The sequence below is a fragment of the Malaclemys terrapin genome, chromosome 2, assembly GCF_027887155.1.
Source record: "Malaclemys terrapin pileata isolate rMalTer1 chromosome 2, rMalTer1.hap1, whole genome shotgun sequence".
Taxonomy (NCBI): domain Eukaryota; kingdom Metazoa; phylum Chordata; order Testudines; family Emydidae; genus Malaclemys; species Malaclemys terrapin.
The window spans coordinates 1,970,370-1,989,802 of record NC_071506.1 but is presented as its reverse complement, the minus strand read 5'-3'; the positions used below and the strand labels follow the sequence as shown (position 1 = coordinate 1,989,802).

The following is a 19,433-nucleotide window of genomic DNA, read 5'->3' as shown; positions in this document are numbered from 1 at the left end:
GAGACTAGAGGTGCTGCTGTGTGGGGCTGAGCAGACACAGGCAGCCCAGCTGTCATCGGGTGGGCAGAGTACCAGGGAGAGGGCTGAGATATGGGCACCTCGCTCTAGGCCCCAAATACCAGAAAATAACGTTGAGAGAAGTGACCAGAAACCCGCAACATCTTCCTCCATTTACTCAGCATTAGGGTGGAGTGCAGCCGGCTAGTTGGTAGCCAGGAACCTTCCTACTCTTCCCCCCCCCCCACCCCTGAGACTCTGGTGCCACCCACCTCAAACATGCTCTGCAGTCCACGGGGAGTCAGGTCCTTCTGCAGCACACTCTTCAGCAGGTCCTTAAGGGCACTGACGGTGTCGTGGTAGAGTGTCTAGAAGGAGGAAGAGGCACAAGGTTATTGTCCAGGTGACCGCTCAGATCAGTCCCAGTGGAGTCAGTCGGGCTACAGAAGGGCCCGGAGCTTTGCGTGAGGCCTGGGCTAGCAGCTTGCTGCAATAACTGGCATAACAGGGAGCAGCAGCAGCTGCCTTCCTCTTGGGTACAGGGGTACAGCTCAGAGATACAAGACCCAGCAAGCGAGGCCTCGCCATAACTGGAACTGCTTGGCCATGCGGTCTAGCGACCCTGTGGGGTGGAACTCGCAGCAGGGAATGGCTCCAGCTTAGACCACATGGCACCTGCTAGCCGGGGGTTGGGACAGGCAGCACTGACTTTTGCTAGGCTTTAAACCCCCCCCCCCCCCCCCCGTTCCGAAATCCAGAACTTCCGGACTCACTAGCACTTCTCCAAGTGTGACAAGTGCCAGGAGGAGCTTCAGGCCCCAAGTGATGCATTCTGCTTCACCGAAGTGATCCCAGAAAACACACAGAGGGTTTCAGACTCTGGAGGGAAAGTTTGTAGGAGCTTTATTAAAAGCTGGTTTGAGCGGCCTGCCCCGACCTCTGGTTAACAGGACAAGCCCAGAGATACGGCTTCAATTTCTGCTTTGCAGTTCATGGGAAAGCTGCCCTGTAACTGCAGTACAGAGCTTTAGGGGCGTGTTGCACTAGTTGGGTGGCGAATAACCAAGCTGTTAGTCATGACAGCTCAGCCATACGTAGATCTTCAAACACACACACACACACACACACACACACACACCCCCCATCATCATTTCAGCCCTATGGGCTTTCATAGGCCACTCAGGGAAAGGTGCCTTTTCCACCAAACGGACAGTTTTCCGGGTGCCTAGATTGTTCTGATTGGACTCTGGGAACGTGGTATTAATACACATGGAATTTCTGGAGGCTTATCAGTGAATTGGTGTTTCCCTGCTCATGTTCTGTGAGCAGGAGATTGTGGGCCAGGCTTCCCCAACAGGCGTTGCACTGGTCAAGTGAAGGAGAAGTGATGCCCATATTACACACGGTGCCCAGCTGCACTGGAAAGGAACTGCTGACAAAGAATTAAATGGCTCATGGGACTGGCCTGGCACACACAACTTTCCACCACTAAGGCATCGGTTCCAGCCCAGTGACTAACAACATCTCAACGCTGTTCTTCAGAACAGACGACTGCCGGACACCAGCTCTGAATCCCTTGGTGCTCTGCCAGAACAGGCTCCGAGCACCATGCAGACTACCTAGCTCAGACAGCTCCCGTCCCACCTCCTTATGCAAGGCGTCTGGCACGTGCCCATCTCTCTCCTTCAGGACGTCCAGCGGAGGAAGGGCCAGTACGCTGCTCAGGCAGGTATCAATCAGTTCGACGTGATCTGGCTCGCTCAGGGGAGGCTCCAGTATGCTGTCCAACGAGTTAAGGGAGCAAGCGAGCAGCTACATGCAGTTCTCTAAAGGGAGTGAATGCCACACCCGTCAGCCAGTGGGAAGCATTTTAATTTGCAGTCTTGCTGACTTAGCTGCATAGCCAATTTCTCCAGATTGGTGTCAGGGGCAGCGACGTGCTGCAGGATTTTTAACTCTAGCTCAGAAACAAGTTCTCTCTCTAGCAGAATTTAAAATGAAGAGCGAGGCCCCTGGCTTTCTATTTCGCATGAAGAGATTTTAGTGCGGAGCCTGAGCAATAAGACCAAGATGGAGGGTTATTAGCAAGCGCGTAACACAGGTGGGGAGCGGGGGTGGGTACGGGCACTAGCTGGACGTTTTCTGCAAGGATTGTCTCAATCCAAATTCCTAGGGTGCCCCCGCGCTGGGCAGCCCTGCAGGTTTGTCCATGGTGTTCATACCACTCACACGAGACGGCAGCTCAAGCCGCCTCGGCAGGTGGTTTCTCATTCCACAGAGGTGGGAGGACAGAAAGGATACACCAGGTATGTGCAGGAGATCATGGCTCTCTGGCGAATAGGAGTTCTCAGCAAATCCAGAGGTTCTGTCTTGATAAACTCCTAGCATGCAAAGGGAGAGAGAGTTTAGCAGAAAGCCAGCACTCAGCACCCTCTCAAAGGCAGCTTGTCCTGAGGAGACCACAAACATTTGGCCCCAGAACACAGGCCACGCAAGGTCCTGGAACAACTCTGCCTCCACAGAACAGCCGTGAACCCTGCCTTCCCAGTCCCGAGCCAACAGCCGCATGCAGGAGACCACTGATCCCGGACAGTCACCACACCTCCTTCTCACCCGCTCATTTGATACGGTCAGCAAACCAGGCGACCATCCTCCACTTCCAGTCTCTCCATGGCTGTTCCCAGTCTGCATTAACTCCCTTCCTGCCCCCCCCGGGAAAGCGGACAGACGCCCCCCAGAATCCCAGGCTGAGGCAGAGCTGTCTCTCTAACCCAGCCCCCCAGTCATGACCTAGGTCTCAGAGAAGCAGCCCAGAATTTCCTCTTACCATCATCTGAGCTAGGAGCTCGGCTTTGCGGGAGAAGACGAAGGCGTCGGACTGCGCGCTGCTCGAAATGGCCTGGCTGATCATGCAAATGCTCCGAATAAGGCACAGTTTCAGCATCAAATCCTGAGGGCAGAGATTGCAGAACAAGCAGTGAGGTGCAGGTTCAAGGCCAGGTGTATCTACCCCACACCCTGACTGGGGTGCACTGGGCTGGCAGGCTCAGCCACCCCTCAAAAGGGGAGCCCAGCGGCTCTTCCCCTGCCTGCCTCTATTCCTGTTCCAGTGTGAGCTCCCAGCTCTGCTTCTCGGCCAGGCTACAGCCGTGGAGGCTGGTCTACACCTAAAATTCAGGTCTATCTACGACGTCACTCCGCGCCGGGAAAGATTTAGCGCCCCCACAACAGTACCTAGGTCGACTTCGGTTTAGGTGTAGCTGTGGCAAGGTTGACAAAAGGATTCTTCTGTCAGCCCGGCTTCTGCCTGTCAGGGGCAGATTACCTACATTGACCGAAGGGGCTCTCCTGTCGGCGTAGGAAGCGTCTACACGATGACGCTAGAGTGACACAGCGGCAGTGCTGTTACTGTAGCATGGACATCCCCTACGCTAGCAAGCATCCCAGCCAGCGATCTCCTGATCCGAACGCAGCCTCCACCCAGCCAGCAGGGTGTCCCAAGAGACGCCTTGCACCTCCCACCTGGTGAGGTGGCACCCAAGGACAAGGTGCACGTGCTGGAGATTCAGAGCGCAGAAGCTGCCCCCTTAAAGGGAGACTTGTTCCGAGACCAGTGTTTTTAAACGAAGAGCTCAAGAATCTGCATTTTGGACCAGGCCTCAGAGCCTCCAGAGGAAACACCATGGAGCTATCCAGCAGCAGGGCTGAGACGCACTCCTCACCAGCAGACATGTGTCCCTGTCCATTTCTACATACTCTGCTGTAAAGAGCCACGCTAACCCCCAGGCACACGGCAGATGGGAACGTTCCTCGCACTGCCAGTGGCTTTGCCAGTCACCCCACAAAACAGCAGATAATCCCTTGCAGCACCATAAAGGGACTGCCATATTTAGAAGGCCCCGATCCCTTTAGATTCCAGGACATGGGATAACAAGTACTAAGGCCTGGTTCTCCTCCCAGGTACATGCAAGTTGAGACAATGCCACAGCTCCCCAAATGAAGGCACAATCCCAGCACCCACCCTTCACCGCCCCCTCCCCGGGGACCCTATGGAGCCAGCAGTGTGTTTGCCAGTGAGCGTCCCGACCGCTCAGAGCGTGCCCAGAAAGCCGTGGTACAGAAGGGGTTAGTGCCAACAAGAAACCAGAAGGAAAAGACATTAGTGAGTCTGGAGAAGGAGGTGCTCTGGCCTGACATTTTAACTTGAGCTTGACAAATGCCATGTTTTTGTTCTTCAGTCTTTGATAGTAGCAGAGTGCAGCTGCCCTCCCCAAACAGTGACCTGGGTGTCTGGCCACTGAACACCTGTTCTGGGTGGTTAGGGACTTTTAGCTGAGCTGTGAACCGTGGCTAGACCTTGGGGGGGGGGGGGGGGGGGGGGTCATTAAACTTCCCCTAGTTACATGCCCACAAAGGCGGGGGGGAGGGGCGGCTGACTGCATGTCAGTGCTGCTCAAAGGAGCTGGGCTGGGGGAGAAACGCACACCAAGGTCTAAGGAGCGACTGTGCTGTGAAAAACAGCACATGGGCTCTGGGTTATTCTCTGCACAATTTGAACACACGAGACTGACAGACCCATCAACGCTGCCTGGGATCTGAGAGCCAAGCTGGGGTGTCTCCTTTTCAGGCAGTCACCAGAGAGGTTCTGCAAGGCAAAAGGAGGCTGCCCAGGACAGCTTTCAGGGAGTTTGCACAGTAACCCTGTGCCAGAGGAACCCTGCTGGTGGCACACAAAGCGAGAGAGACCCCAGCTCCCCCCTGCTGACTGTGCAGGAGCAGACTTCAGTGACTACAGCCAGCCGAGCTGGAGAGCGGGGGCCCCATTTTAGTTTCTTCCAGACCAGAATCAGGCTTTAGGCTCTCGGCCCCTCGGATAACAAGCACTCGGGCACAGGGGGACTCTGCCGTTCAGCCCTGTGATGGTGTCATTCCCCCCCGATGCCAGACTTCCCTGCTGAGCACTGCACGGAGACCCCAATCACGAGCACTGGTATTTAGGAAGCTACTCGTCTCCTCTCTAGAGTGATCAAACGGAGAGACAGAGACAGGCAGGCAGAGCAGAGAGTAGGTCAGATTTAATGCCTCACACTGTACCTTGGTTTCTACCTTTATTCCCAGAACCTGAACAAGTAAAAGAAAAACACGTTAGCGATGTTAGCAAACACTGACGGGAACGGCTTCCTCCCAAGACATGGCACGAGCCCATCAGGGGTGGGCCTGGGCCCTTTCAGAGGCAGCATTTGCACCCCAGCTAGGCTGCTCTCACTCGTTCACACGCACATGGGCAGGTGGCCAGTCAGCTGCTTCCTCCCTGCGGAGGGGACATTCGAACCACCTACCCTGGTGTTAAAGTAGTGGAAGACGTTCCTGAGAATGTCGGCTTCGATTCTGGACAGCACGAGCTCTTTGGGGGCATACCTCGCTACGTAGCCATAGCATAGGATCAAGGTGCTCTTTATCTTCTCCGCTTCATTGTCACTGCGGTCCTGAGACAAGAGAGGAAAGACGGGACCTGTTGGGCCACCCAGTCCCTCTCCACGACCAGGCAGGACTGGTCCCTACAGGGCATACGTACAGACAGACTGGCCACAGGCCTGTGCCCCGGGATGGGACCTCCCGCAGGGAGGGGGGGCTCAGATACTCCTGGTTCCCTCTATTATTTTCCTGTCCATGCTGCTGTTTGCAGCTCTACCACAGAGGTCATTACCATGCCGTTCACACCCCTTGGCCAGAGTAACGTGGTTTTAATGAGACATGGGCCAAGAGAGCTCTGTGGCAGGCCCTAGACCCTGCCTCCAGCGCCATCCACTGCCGGGCCATCAATGGACTGACGCTACATAGCCACCAGTTTGCAGAGCACGTGAACCCGACCTAGGAGTAACCATGTGAGAGAGAGAGAGACCGGCTGGCTGAGAGTCTGGGTTCTGTGCACTAGAATTACTGTCAGCAGGGTGGGTTAGCCAGAGAATTCTTTCCAGCTGTTGACATGTCACATGCCCCATACCAAACTAGAAAGCGATTCTCCTGCTTCCTTTGCTAACACCTCCACCATGTACTGCCCTCACTTTGCTCTGCTGTCACACACACACACACACACACACACAGAAATATTTGACAACTGTAGTTTCTGGTGACTGCCATTAGGTGGCGCACACCAATAACCTGCCACAGGTGGGTATCAGAGTAGCAGCCGTTAGTCTGTATCCACAAAAAGAAGAACAGGAGTACTTGTGGCACCTTAGAGACTAACAGATTTATTAGAGCATAAGCTTTCGAAGAAGTGGGCTGTAGTCCACGAAAGCTTATGCTCTAATAAATCTGTTAGTCTCCAAGGTGCCACAAGTACTCCTGTTCTTTTTACAGGTGGGTATGTCGGTCACTTCATGGAGAGCAATCTACTTTCCTCCCAAAAGTGCAAATTCTGGGTTTGCCATAGTGGGCTGAGTCAATGGTCTGAAGCGGCAGTTCTCAGACTGGTTTGTTTCCTCGGGGCTCCTTTCTCAAGAGGTTTCACTGAAGGATGTGGGGGGGCTGGGGTGAAGGGCCTTACACAAGATGGTCTGGAGAGCCACTGTTCGAGAGGGGTCAGCGCAGAGTAACCTTGGCACAGCTGGGCCCCTGGAGCGAAAGCCCTGCAAGTCCCTCCCCTCCCAGCGGGAAGAGCAGTAACCCTTCACAGGCTGCTCTTTAAGAGTGGAAAAGCTTCCGCGTCTCTGCAGGGCCACTTGGCCAACGCCAGGACACACGGCCCTCCTGCCTCGAGACGTGTTCCTCACCCCCATTACGCTGTGTGCGCCTTTGGCCAAAAGCAGACGATTTACCCCCAGCCTAGGTCTGTCTGTCGCGTGTGAAGGGCCCTGGATTTGGGCCCAAGGTGCGCAAAGCGTAGTGGGGGTGAGGGCAGGAGACTATTCTGCCGCCCTCCATCGGTAGCCTCCACACTGCTCAGGACTGAAGACATTAACCAGACCGTGTCAAGGGGGGTGAGCCCAGGCCAAGTCCACTCTGCACACTGCATGCCCCTGGACAAGTTACATAGAATCATAGATTATCAGGATTGGAAGGGACCTCAGGAGGTATCTAGTCCAACCCCCTGCTCAAAGTAGGACCAACCCCAACTAAAAAGGGCTTTGTCAAGCCGGGTCCTTGTCCCTGTGCATCAGATTCCCACTCAGACGGGGACAGTGCAGATACATTTGAGGGCAGGCTCTGGCTGCCAGCTCTCATGCACTATCTAGTCAATCCCACCCCCCTGGGGCCGTGCGAAGCTAGGGCCCACACCCTGCTCTGAACAGGTAACGCACTGGTGTTATTCACCATCCATCCTTGACCTCCCACCAGACTCCCTATTTGCCAGATGCAGAAACTGAAGTTGTGGCTTCTCAGAGGCCTCCCAGCAAGGAAGAGCAGGGCTAGGACTGGAGTTCATAGGAGGTCCCAGTTCCCAACCCTCTGCTCATTCTGCTCCTCCCTGTGGCCAGCGACACGCCTGTGAGAGCCACGGGGACTGGACAGCCCCCATGACATCCCCTAGAGACACAGGGGACTAGGGCTGTTGAGTGAGAATGGCTGCTCAGGTGCAGAGATCGGACTGCAACGGGGCTCTGGAAGCACCTACCCCATCGCCCACTCCAGGTTACTTGGCCCTTTTACCTTGAAGATACTGAACAGTCCCACTGATTTTTTGAAGACATCGGATTTGACGAAGTCTTCTAGCTTGGCCAGGGTTTCGTCCAGGTGGTTTATTGCACAGATCCCAAAGCAGGAGGCAAGTCCCTGGAGGATGGGGAGAGAGCTATTAATTCTCCAGCCCTGACTGGCCTGTTCAAAACCCAATTCTTGGTGGTTTAACTCCAGGCTTTCAAAGCGTGCTCAGCTGACGGGAGGCCTGGCAGCTCACGGTCTCCACGGAGCAGTGGCTCGGAGAGGTCTTTATATGGGGGTGCAGCTTGCAAATTGGGCTGAAACTCCATAAACCGTTTATTAAAAACTGGCCCTTACTGGACCTGCGTGTGATCTAGATCGAAGCGAGTCACCGTTAACTTATGTCTGTGCTGCCCCTAAACTGGACTAGATGCAGGGTAACATTCGCCCCGGATGCATCGGAACAGCGCAAAGTAACGCTACATGGCAGCTTACGAGAGCGACAGAGAATCCTGTCCCCAGGTGACAGCGCAGGGGAATTCAGGGAGCCCATGTAATCAGCAGGGAAGAGACCACCAGAGGCAGGCACTCGCTCACCCAGAACACTGCATGTCTAGCAGCCGGGTGCTAACATGGTTTAAGGTGTGCTGTGTGGGTCCGTCAGAGTAACACCTCTTGGGAGTCCAAGCGCTTCCTGCGGTACCCCATATTCCTCAGAGCCCCCCCGTCCTGAGCCAGCCTGGTCCTAACATAGCTTCGTTATGTAGGCGGGAGCGGGGCTTGCCAGACGACCAGACGCTAGCTGGAGCGGGAGCGGGAGTGGGGCTTTGGGTCTCAAACAAGGCCGGGCACTAAGCAGGGATCATTAGTGCAGCGCTGGGGAAAGGGGAGGAAGCAGTTTTATCTCCAGGCCACCTCTGCCTGGCCACTGAGGCTTGGGCCAAACCCAGAGGGAGACGTGAAGAGGTGGAATAAGCTGGTTATAAAAGTCCTGTGGGGACAGAGGGCTGGAGCCCGCACTAGTTGGTCGTTCAGTGGGTGTGTGACACGCAGAGGGAGGCAGGGCATGTAGCGGGAAAGCCCCCTTCTCACTGGAGGGCATGGCGGTGCCGTCTCACCTCCCTTTCTGCTTCCTCCTGGTACCTGGCTGTTTCAAGCAGCTCTTGAAGCTGCTTTTGCACCACTTCCTTGTTTGAACAGACCCCAAGCGCCGTTCCAATGCACTTGTACAGGAAGTTCTGGGAGACAAGAAGAGGAACATTGTGTTCTATGGAACCAATACACCAGCAGAGCCCTTGGGAGAGCAGACATCCCTTAGCTTCCAGCTACCCTGCAATGCAAGCCACGGCGCAGGAGGAGATCTGACCCCTCTCAGCACCTGAGACTCCAAAGTTTCACTCTCGCAATGGAGGAGTCACAGGCACAAGGGGAGGACAGGATGCCAATACGACAGGCTCCAGCGGCGCAGGACGGGACGGCATTGTAGGGTGGGGGCAGTCAATATGAGCAGCAGCAGCCGGCTCAGGCTACAGCAGGGAAGCGCCAAGTTACGTTTTTAGCTCAACCATTCAGCTGCTATCCCTGCAGCTAGCCCACGGCACATCTAGCCACTCAGTGCAGGCTCTAGGCCAGGCCTGCCGGCCGGCCTGCTGCTCTCAGGGGTTTGGGCCTGTGCACACAGAGCTCTGGAAAACTCCAGCCAGCCAGCCCTGCTTCAGCACTCGAGTACCACGGCAGAGACAACTATTGCAATTCATTAACACCCCTCGGCAGCTCTGGGCTCCAGCTACCACATGTATGCAGGACACTCAAGTCAGTCTCTGTACGCCTCACCTCACCTTTCTCCTCCCACCACAGCTGGGTCTAACGCCATTTCTGTCCCAAGCCCTCACCCTTCGTGCTCCTCGCTGCCCAGGAGGCACATAGCCTCGGTGACCCTCCACCCCTCACCGAGGCAGACCCCAAATCCTGCTCTGTTCTTCTCCAAAAGATCGCCAAAGCCACCCACTCCTCCCTGGCTGCCTCACGCAAACATGGGCCAGTTCACCACAACTAGAGTAACTGAACCGTTGGGGGATTCCTTGACTCAGTGGCCCAACCCCCCCTTCAGAGGCGGCACACAGCGAGGCACGGCCGGGGTGGCACCGCTACCGCCACTTCTTCCAAATGGCGCCTAGAATCCAAGTCGTCTGCTGTATGCCTCAGGTGACCAAGCTTCCCCATCCCCTCCAGCTGGGCCTGGCTGTGATCAGATCTTCCCTCTGCCTGCCAGAGCACCCCCAGGGACACACCCCCAGGGACACCGCGACAGACCTTCTCGGAGGGAAAGCCGTTGTAGCTGTTCAGCTGCTTGCACATTTCCGCGCTGAACTGACAAATCCAGGCGTGGTCAGAAATCGCCGTCAGCGTCTCCCGGAGGAGCTGCAGGAGAAAGGAATGGAGAGAACTGATTTCTAGTCAGAGTCTCACGGGGTGCGAGAAGAGAGGGCCGCGTGCAGCCATCCCCTGCCCAAGTGCTGGGCGTGTTTAAGCCCCTATTTAAAAGCTCAGTGAGCACTCAGTGAGTGTCTGAATTCAAACGCCCTGTGATGGAGGCTCCTGGGAGGCACTGGGCGCATAGAGGCTCCACTGTGCCGGAGGAGGCAGGGCCCCAGAGGTTAGCGATGGTCATTGTCGGAGGCCAGACCTGCTAACTCTACTCTGCCTCTCTGCTATTTCCTTCCGGCTCCCAGCACAGACGCTGGTGCTCCTCGGAAGGAGTCTGAGTTCTTCCCGGAGAACAGCGTGCTGCCTCTTCCCGGGAGCAGGAGGAACCCCTGCACGAGTTCCTGGATTGCTCCAGGCCTTATTTTAAACTGTAACAAATCCCCCGGGCACACGCCATTCTGGGATTTGTGCCCTCTGGCCGGCCAATAAACCTAGAGATGAAACGGCTTGGGTACTTTCCCTACCAGGCCCTGCCTGAACCCATCAGCAGCTACGCGAACCTGAGCCCCATCATTTGTCCGAGCAGAGACCCCAGAGACGTCTCTTCAGAGCAGTCAAGAGCAACTGAGGACACGTAACCGCCTCTGAGCAAGAGCAGAGGTCTGGGTTCTAGGCCTACAGCCAGACACATGGCTGTGTCTCTGCACATAGCTCCCTCTGCCACTCTAACCCTCAGAGGCGGCACAACAGCCTCTTGAGCGGACCCAGGGTCTCCAAGTGCTCCCATCTGCTCCCCTGATCCCCCCCCCCCCCCCCATGCATGCACATACAAACACACCCCATTAACAATACCGGCTCTTACACCCCTTTGAACACTCTTACCAGAAGCAGCTTGTCTTCCCACTCTTTCGACGACAGGGATTTCTCCGTGTTTGCTACAAGAAAAACCAAACCATTCGTGTGTGCTGGTTTCAGATCGGCACCCCACAAAGCCCAGCGTGCAGCAGGCAGAACGGGCTCTCCTGGGGATCGCAGAGCGAATGCTCCAAACACAGCAATGGACAAGTTACTAGTACTCAGAACAAGGCCGGTGTGTGGATAGGACAAGCAGCAAGGGGCTTAAATTGCAGCGGGGTGGGTGGGGTTAGGTTGGACATTAGGAAAAAACTTCAGTCGGGGTGGTTAAGCACTGGAATAAATTGCCTAGGGAGGTTGTGGAATCTCCATCACTGGGGATTGTTCAGAGCAGGTTGGACAAACCCCTGTCAGGGATGGTCTAAATAATATTTAGTCCTGCCATGAGTGCAGGGGACGGGACTAGACGACCTCTCGAGGTGCCTTCCAGTTCTAGGATTCTATGAATGCAGCATGAAGAGGAACCCAGTTACCTTTGATTTAACCCAGGTTAAGTGCAATATTTTGGGAGACATAAATGGAGTCCAGTTATCAGTTACAGCAGCAATAATGGTCATTTAATCAGGGTGCCAACTGAAGAGCTTGCAAAGAATGTGAACTTGCACCAAAGAACCTCTGCTTTTTGGACTGGCGGGTCACACTGCCCCTAGCCCGCAGGTGGGAGTACTGAGACTATTTCACTGAAGTGTCCCTACCCTCTGTTAGCCAGAAGCTGGGAATGAATCACTGTTCTGTTCACTCCCTCTGGGGCACCTGACACTGGCCACTGTCGGCAGACAGGAACTGGGCTAGATGGACCTTTGGTCTGACCCAGGACAGCCATTATGTAAGTGGAAGGATTAGCTAAGTGCAGGAATGGAAAGCCCCACAGGAGGCCACACCTTCATGTTAGGGTGGCCAACATGAAGGCTGCATCCAATCAGGAGTGTCAGGGCGACACCCAAACTGCATAAGAGGGCATCACTAACACAGGCATGGCCTGCACATTGGAAGGAGCACTGCATGCTGGGAACAAAGAAAGGAGACAAGAGTTTGCAGCGCCATGTTAAAAAGGTACCAACTGACACCATGGGCTGAACTGCAGAATCCTGGCCGCACTTCCCTGCCTCGGCCTTGCAGGAACCGCGGGGATCAGAGAATCAGAGCCTAAAATTGGCCAAGTGTCTCTCTTCTGTGGTTTTCTAGATTTTGCTCCTCAAAGCGCCACAGGTGTCAAGGTGTGGCTGGCTTCCTGATGCCTGAAGGCAGGCTTTTCCGGGACACAGCACTAAGTCAGCCCCGTGTGACAGGGTAGGACAGCTGCCTCCTGGAAGCTGCACACCGAGGCTGCTGTCAGAGGGAGGAGCAGCTCGTGGGTGGCCTATAGTGATCTGCATGGCCTCTTCATGTTTGAATAGTTCCAGTTAATGCAGAGTAGTTCCAGACTGCTGCCCATCCCCGCAGTACCCGAGTGCGGCAGCGCACCTCAAGAGCGGCCTTTAGATATCGCAGGCTACGCAAGAAGGATCTTTCGCTCGTGGCCCCATTCATGCCTTACCTTCCAGGTGCTCCACTAAGGGGGGAATCTTCTTATTCCACAGCTTGCCCAGCATGGGATGGATATTAAGGTGCAATACATTCAGCAGACGCAGAGCAGCTGCCCCCCGACCATCCCCTAAATAGGGCTGTGAAGACACAGTCTGGGGGGAAATGGGACAGAAGAGAATTACAGCAGGTGAATTCACAGGTGTGTATATAATTCCCCCACACACTGAAAGATGTGGAGGTTAAATACGGCTTCACGCCCCCCACCTCCAACCCAGAGCAATTGCTTTAGCCATCACAAACACCAGCAGCCGGACACAAGCATGCAGCGGACAGTGGGGAGACGGGATGTTCTGCCAAGGACGTTTCCTGAGATGTGGGAGGAAGTTTCCACTATCAAGGAGCGGAGGGGCTTGGTTTTTAAGACGCTCCTGGGTAACGTTTCCGAGAGTGCCCAAGTCCTGTTTTCAGAGGTGATTTAGGCACATGGAACCCCAAGTCACTTACGAAGACAGGATGTTTCTGAAAGCATTTCCCCTAGCTCATAGAAAGGATGGGCAGACTGCAGAGAACTCCCTCAGGAGAAAGGAGCAAGCTGCTGCTCCCGGGATCAGAGCACGGCCGGCTCACATTATGCTGACCACAGGAGAAGTAAGGCCCAGGGGAACGATTATCCAGGCTTTTACAGCACCCCCGGCTTGGAGGCACCTGGGTCCCGATGCCCTGGGCAGGGTAGTCGGGGGGGTGGGGGCACTAGTACCAGGGCAACCCATTCTTCCCACCCTCTCAAGGGAAGAAAATGCCACCTTCTTTCAGCACAGAGAACCCAGCCAGGCCAGCCCCAACCTCACTTACCAGCAGCCTCGCCATTAGAGCACACGGTGATGGCAGGTTTGCTACAAATACAGAAACAAGCGTCAGATGGGAAACGTGCTCACCTACAGCCTGAGCACAAGATTAGAAGCTCTGGATGCTCAACACTTCCTCTGCTGGAAGTACACAGAGTCTGCCCAGGAGAGCAACCACCGATACAAACCATGTGTGTCGCAGTGGATGAGGAAGGTAGTCTCTCCCTCCTCTTGTCTCTTCGTAGCCAGGTGCATTAGGCTCCTGCAGAGGGGAGTCAGGGCACCGGTAAACTCTATGGGGGTCACGAACTCCAAGAGATACGGCCAGAGAACCTGTGGAGAACAAGTTGCTCATGTTTGTCTAGCACCAGTAGTGCTTTACAGGGGAATGTGATAAGGTCTCTGCCCAAGGGACTGAACCGGAAGGACTCCGAGAGCCCCATGAGAAACGGCTGACCACAGGGATTGGATGGATGGGAAGGGGAGGGGGGGTTTCCACTGAGGTGCACCATCTGTGTGGCATCAAAGATGGAGGAATAACGGTCTGAACATTCACCTCCTCTGAGCCACCAGTGCTCTTTTCAGGAAGGACTGAGCCCTTCAAGTTGGCCAGCACCTTGTACACCTGCTCTGAACCCGGACGCTAACGGACATCAAGGCCTTCTCATCTTCCACCACCTTACAAACTCATCCGAGACCGTTCCTTGTTCAGAGGTTAGAAATCCAGATGCCCTCAGCTTAGAGGAAAGAGCAACTGGACTCTAATTGACACCAAACAGCTCAGTGAAGAGCTGATTTGTTCTCTTGTCCGACGAGAGAGCCCGGCTTTGGGACTAGCCTCTGTCTGTCAGAGGATGGAGATGGAGGACAGGAGGGAGATCACTTGATCATTGCCTGTTAGGTTCACTCCCTCTGGGGCACCTGGCATTGGCCACTGTCGGTAGACAGGATACTGGGCTAGATGGACCATTGGTCTGACCCAGTACGGCCGTTCTTCTGTTCTTATGACTGCAGCAGCCTGACAGCAGATTGTGCAGCCCTGGCAAGGAGGCTGGGGCTGGTCTGGCAAGCCCAGCTCACGTGCTTGGTAAGGCAGGCGGTACGGGTGTCAGACAGAGCTGAGCTACAGTGCGACGTAGACTCACCTCGTCCATCCTGTCGACAGTGGTGCTGATGAGGAAGAGCGTACTGATGCTGATGTTCTGGACGCTGTCGCTAGTTAGGTCATCAGCTTCCGGCGTCTGCTTCCTGGGGTGCTGTGAGGGAGCAAGAACGCAGGTTAAGAGAGGAGCACAGCTGTGATCAGGCCCAGGAAACAGAGGGCAGCTCCCTCTCCACTGGGGCTGCACCATCACTCCCTTCCCCCACCAACACAGGCTCACATTTTCCAAGCCATCAACACAGCATGTTCAGCAGATGGCAGCGCTACCCTGGGATCACAACGGGCCCCTGCCTTCCCCGCCCCACGCTAGTTTGACTCCTTGCACATCAGTCACCTGGTCTCTGGAAGGAGCTGCAGGCCGCCCTCCTGCCTGAGTGCGCCCATTTTACTGACGGGAAAGGAAGCACTGAGTGCACGGCCTTTTTATTGATTTTTAAGCATCTGTGATTTTTGGGTGCCCGACTTGACACCTTGGGCTTTCCCCGATGCGAGCGCTCCCCGTTCCAACCGATGCCTTGGGGCTGCAGCAGCCAGCCTGGCACCACGTCTCAAGTGGACACTTGAGAATTTGGGCCCAGATGACTAGGCCCAGGAAGCCCACGAGAGGCAGACACGGCCTAACCCTGGCTTTTTACCTGGGTGCTCTGGCTCCCCCCACAGCTTTGGGCTGAAGCTAAGGACGGGAGAATCAGTTGCCAAGACCCCCACCCCTGCTTCCCTGGCCAGTCTAGCTCAGCTCTTCCCTTTCCCTGCGGAAGGAGTCAGGGAGGAGCCACTGAGGAAGGAGGAGGGAGGAAGTTCCAGCAATTGTGATGCAAGACGCTTCAGCGTGTGAGCAAGGGACTGCGTGAGGGCCAAGAGACCAGAGAGGACTGGCAGGGACAGAGCCAGGGGTAGAAGAAGAACTGACAGAGGGGGATTGCCCACCTTGGGACCACATCTATAAATGTGCCAGCTCCTCGGGCTCTTGGCAGCACCAAAGTAGGCAGCTCTGTGGTGCAAGCAGCCATAGAAACCCAGGCTCCCAGGCCTGCAGAGCGCCATGGTCCAGTCTGCAGTCGAGAGGTCCCTGCCAAACTAGGCCACCATCTTCATCAGACTGGGCTGGCCACACTGCGCTGACTCTGATCTCCACAGCCACACCTCTGCTCCCAAGGCAAGAGCAGCTGGGGTCTGCTCCAGCTCAGACACTTTGTGCCAGGGGCTCCAGGGCGGAACCCAATCTCTTCGTTCGTATCACCCCTGGACAGCGGTGCCGAACGGGGGGACACCGGGGAGCAATAGACCTCCCACTTTTTGAATGTGGAGCCCGGCTGGGGAGCCCAGGCATGGACCCAGAGAGCAGCCCCCAGCCCTGCCCCTGCCCCCTGGGCTCTCTGCCCGGCCCAGGGCAGGTGTAGGTTCTGCGACTCCATGCCCACTCCCCACAGCTCTTACCCTGACAGGTGGGGGCCTCTGAGCGCAGCCCAGCATGGTAAGAGCCACGACACGGACCCCGGGCAGGAGTCTGGGGGACGGGGACACAGGCTGGTGCTGCTGTCCTCAGCCCCACCTGCAGCGCGGATACATGGGGGGTCCACCGCGGCTCCCCACTGCTGCCTGCACAACTTTTACCATGGGAGGGGGGGGCGCTGCGGCTCTGAGGCTGCCACCCCCTGCCCCTCGGCCAGAGCTGGGTCAAGGAGAACCACACGGGTAGCTGTGGTGAGTGGGTCCCTCCACCTGCCCTGAGTGGGGAGCCCAGGGGGCAGAGACATGGGCAGGGGGCTGCTTTCAGCCCCCCCCCCCCCCCCAATCCTGGGCGGGGGGGGCCGATTCCCTGGCCCCACTCCGGCTTGGGTGGGGGTGGGGGAGGGAGAGGAGACAGGGCCCCCTCCCCCTCCACCAACACTTTTGGGAAGGCTCCAATGCCCTTGCCCCTGGATGTGCTGGCTAGAATGAAAACCAAGATTTGCTCTCACATGGGCCCAAGATAGACCACACAGGCCCGGCTGAGAGCACCTACCACCGCCAGGCTAGACAAATGAACTTTACACCCAGGCCAACAGCCTGAGGGCTCAGAGCCAGTCCTCCCCGCGAGTCGTGTGCCCTGATCTAGGAGGACCAGGCAAGGGTGATTGTAAGAACTGGCCGTATCATGGCCGTCTTACCGTGTCAGGAGGAAGGGCACACTGGTGGACGATGTACTCGATCATGACTTCCCCGCCCGCCTGTTCCAGATAGCCATGGTGAGCCATCGCGCTGATCACCTGCACCACGGCCCGTTTCACCTAGAGGAACGCAGAACAGAGAGTGAGCGGTGAACTCCACAGCGGCAGCCCCTCGAGCCAAGCAGAGGCCAGGATCCTGGAGCAGGGGGGGGACTAGCAGGAATCACCTACGCGAACACAAGCCAGCAGCTGGGCTTCGCTGCCATGCACACCAGAGGGGATTCTTTACAAGCCATTTAAGAGCCTCCCAAGGCTGCACCAGCCACTGCTCTAGAGGGCCACGTGTTTAGATTGAAAGCCAGACCCTGGTGCCTTGCGAGCAGAACCATGCCCTGCCGAGCCGGATGAGCCACAGGAACGCTGCTCAGACCCAGTGCTTGAGAGAGATGGGGCCGGGAGCTGCCCCCAGCCAGCTGAGGTCTAAACTAGGACCCCCCCCCCCCCCCCCCCCCGTGCTGCACTGACACAGGGCAGGAGGACAGAGGACAAGGATCACAGCAGCCGGTCATGAGAGGGGCTTATCGTCATTACACGTGGGTTAGTCTGAAAAGAGGAACCCACTGGAGCTCAGCAGGGGAGTCACAAGTGCTCAGAGGAGGGTGCTGAAGGAGAGACAGAAGGTGACCTCAGAGGGCCAAGGGGGCTCGTATGAGAAGAGGGGCAGAGAGACAGGGAGCCCCATGGTGAGCCGTGCTGGTACAGCATGGGGCACGTGCAGAACGCCGCAGGGCCCCGAAGGGGAGCCAAGTCCCAGAAAAGCCCCATTCCCCACATGACCAGCCGGGAGTTAGGGACAGCAGAGGGAGTTCCCAGTTACCTTATTACTGCTGTCCTGCAGAGGAAGTTTCATAGAAGAAAGAATAAAGGGCTTTTTAATCTCCATCTGAGAGGCTGGAAGAGAGAACATCGGCTCAGCCACTCATCACTGACCTCCCTACCCAGACTGACAGGATCACAGGGCCTGGCCCCAGAGAGCATCCAGCACTGACCACCCTCCCTGGCCAGACGCGTGCTTCTCTCCTCTCCCCCCTTGGAAGGGCCATGGAGTAGGAAAGAAGCTGGTTTTCCACCCCACCTAACAAGCAACTGGCTACAAAGCCCCCCTGCAATCTCCATGCAGGTTCTGCACACCGAGCAGGCGTGGAATCCAGGGCAGCATTGTGCCAGCAGGAAGTCCAAGCCAACACTTGGCTAGTCTGGGTGGAGTTGCTAACAGTTATATGCCGTGGCTTTGGGAAGGGAGCAGCTCTACGCCAAGAGGCATGGATGAGGCCAGAGCAGGCTTGCCATCCGGCACCGGGGTCCGCTCTGCCATAACTATGCCAGGAGAACAGTCCCGTGGGCTGGAAGCGGAGATCCCGATTAGTTAACACAGCAATAAAGGGTTGGGTTGGCCTGAGGTATTTTGGCTACTCAGGGAAAGGCTTTGTGTAGCGGATTATCCTAGGCCAGGTCTGCTCAGAGGAACATCTGGATTACTCGCAAGCTGCCCACCTGCCTGGGGGCTCCCCGGCGTAAGGATTCCTGACTCCCTCCACCCCCCGAGGCAGAGCGCGCTATTGCCTCAGAGTTGTCTGCCCACAATGGGCTGGGAGCAAGGAATAGAGCTTAAATCCCAAGCCATGCCCTGCAGGGTGGCCCCAAGGTTCCTGCTTTGTGATGCTCTACAGCACAGTCCATTCTAAATAGGATGTTGGCGTAAGGGCTCGTCTGGGGCACAAGGCCGTGAAGGGTGTTTGTCTAGGAAGTTCTCTGGCCTGCGCTGTACAGCCAGCCGGACTAGATCACATGGTCCCCTCTTGCCCCGAAGGACTCAGGGACTGTCTACCAGAATGTCAGGCCTTGTAAATCCCAGCCCCCAGCAGGAATTCCCACCTGGGCGCTGGCACCCTGCATGGATACGACTGGGCTGCTACAGGGAGCTGGTCCCTGTGTTACTTACGGGCACAGTTGATAATTTGCCTCATGATGATCAGCGTCCCCACCCGTATCCTCTCGTGGTGGTTCTCCAGCTTTGGGAGTAGGAAGCCAAGCAAGCGATCAGGAAACGTACAGGCTGCAGAAGAACAAGGCCACCATCATGGACACTCTTCGCTCAGGAGCGGTCAGCAGTCAGGCCTCAGGCCAAACGCGGCTGACAGTCCCCTTCGTCCGACAGGCCTGCAGCCCAGAGACCACAGGTCCCAGGAGGCAATGCTGCCTCTGGGCATGAGCTGGGGTATTCTCCTCAATTTGGTACACTGCATGCTGGGACACGCCTCTCTGCTACCGAAGGCTATGGCTTTACAGTGTGTTTCAAAAGCCATTTGCACGCCCTCTATTCCTGCTATCTTGGCTCACGGGGCCAGTACTCCAGTGCAGGGGCGACTCCAGGCACCAGCGCAGCAAGCGCGTGCCTGGGGCGGCAAGCCGGGGGGCGTGGCCTGCCGGTTGCTGTGAGGGCAGTAGTCAGGCCGCCTTCAGTGGTGTGCCTGTGGGAGGCCCGCCGGTTCTGCGGCTTCGGCAGCGGTACACCGAAGGCGCGGGACCGGCAGATCACCTGCAGAAACGCTGCCGAATCCGCATGACTACAGACCGCCCACAGGCATGCCGCCGCAGGCCGCCTGACTGCCATGCTTGGGGCAGCAAAAAACAGCCACCCCTGCTCCAGTGGAAGCGGTCTGCTGACTTGTGCGATGCCACTGCAGTATTCTCAGTACGTCTCCC

General features: G+C 56.5%; 1 protein-coding gene across 2 annotated transcripts in view; it reads right to left on the bottom strand.

The window, feature by feature from the left end:
- MROH1 (maestro heat like repeat family member 1) overlaps positions 1-19,433 on the bottom strand; it is a 111,503-nt gene that overhangs the window by 55,607 nt on the left and 36,463 nt on the right. The window contains exons 11-27 of one of the 2 annotated variants that reach the window (XM_054018485.1): positions 18,670-18,783; positions 17,545-17,618; positions 16,668-16,787; positions 14,501-14,611; positions 13,544-13,688; positions 13,363-13,403; positions 12,521-12,662; positions 10,951-11,003; positions 9,955-10,062; positions 8,760-8,879; positions 7,651-7,773; positions 5,337-5,483; positions 5,092-5,118; positions 2,825-2,947; positions 2,299-2,378; positions 1,642-1,777; positions 270-365 (exon numbers count right to left, since the gene is read on the bottom strand). In XM_054018485.1, coding sequence (XP_053874460.1) covers positions 270-365; positions 1,642-1,777; positions 2,299-2,378; positions 2,825-2,947; positions 5,092-5,118; positions 5,337-5,483; positions 7,651-7,773; positions 8,760-8,879; positions 9,955-10,062; positions 10,951-11,003; positions 12,521-12,662; positions 13,363-13,403; positions 13,544-13,688; positions 14,501-14,611; positions 16,668-16,787; positions 17,545-17,618; positions 18,670-18,783 — 1,760 coding nt within the window. The remainder of the gene's footprint in view (positions 1-269; positions 366-1,641; positions 1,778-2,298; positions 2,379-2,824; positions 2,948-5,091; positions 5,119-5,336; positions 5,484-7,650; positions 7,774-8,759; positions 8,880-9,954; positions 10,063-10,950; positions 11,004-12,520; positions 12,663-13,362; positions 13,404-13,543; positions 13,689-14,500; positions 14,612-16,667; positions 16,788-17,544; positions 17,619-18,669; positions 18,784-19,433) is intronic. The other variant, XM_054018486.1, reaches the window with a different exon arrangement.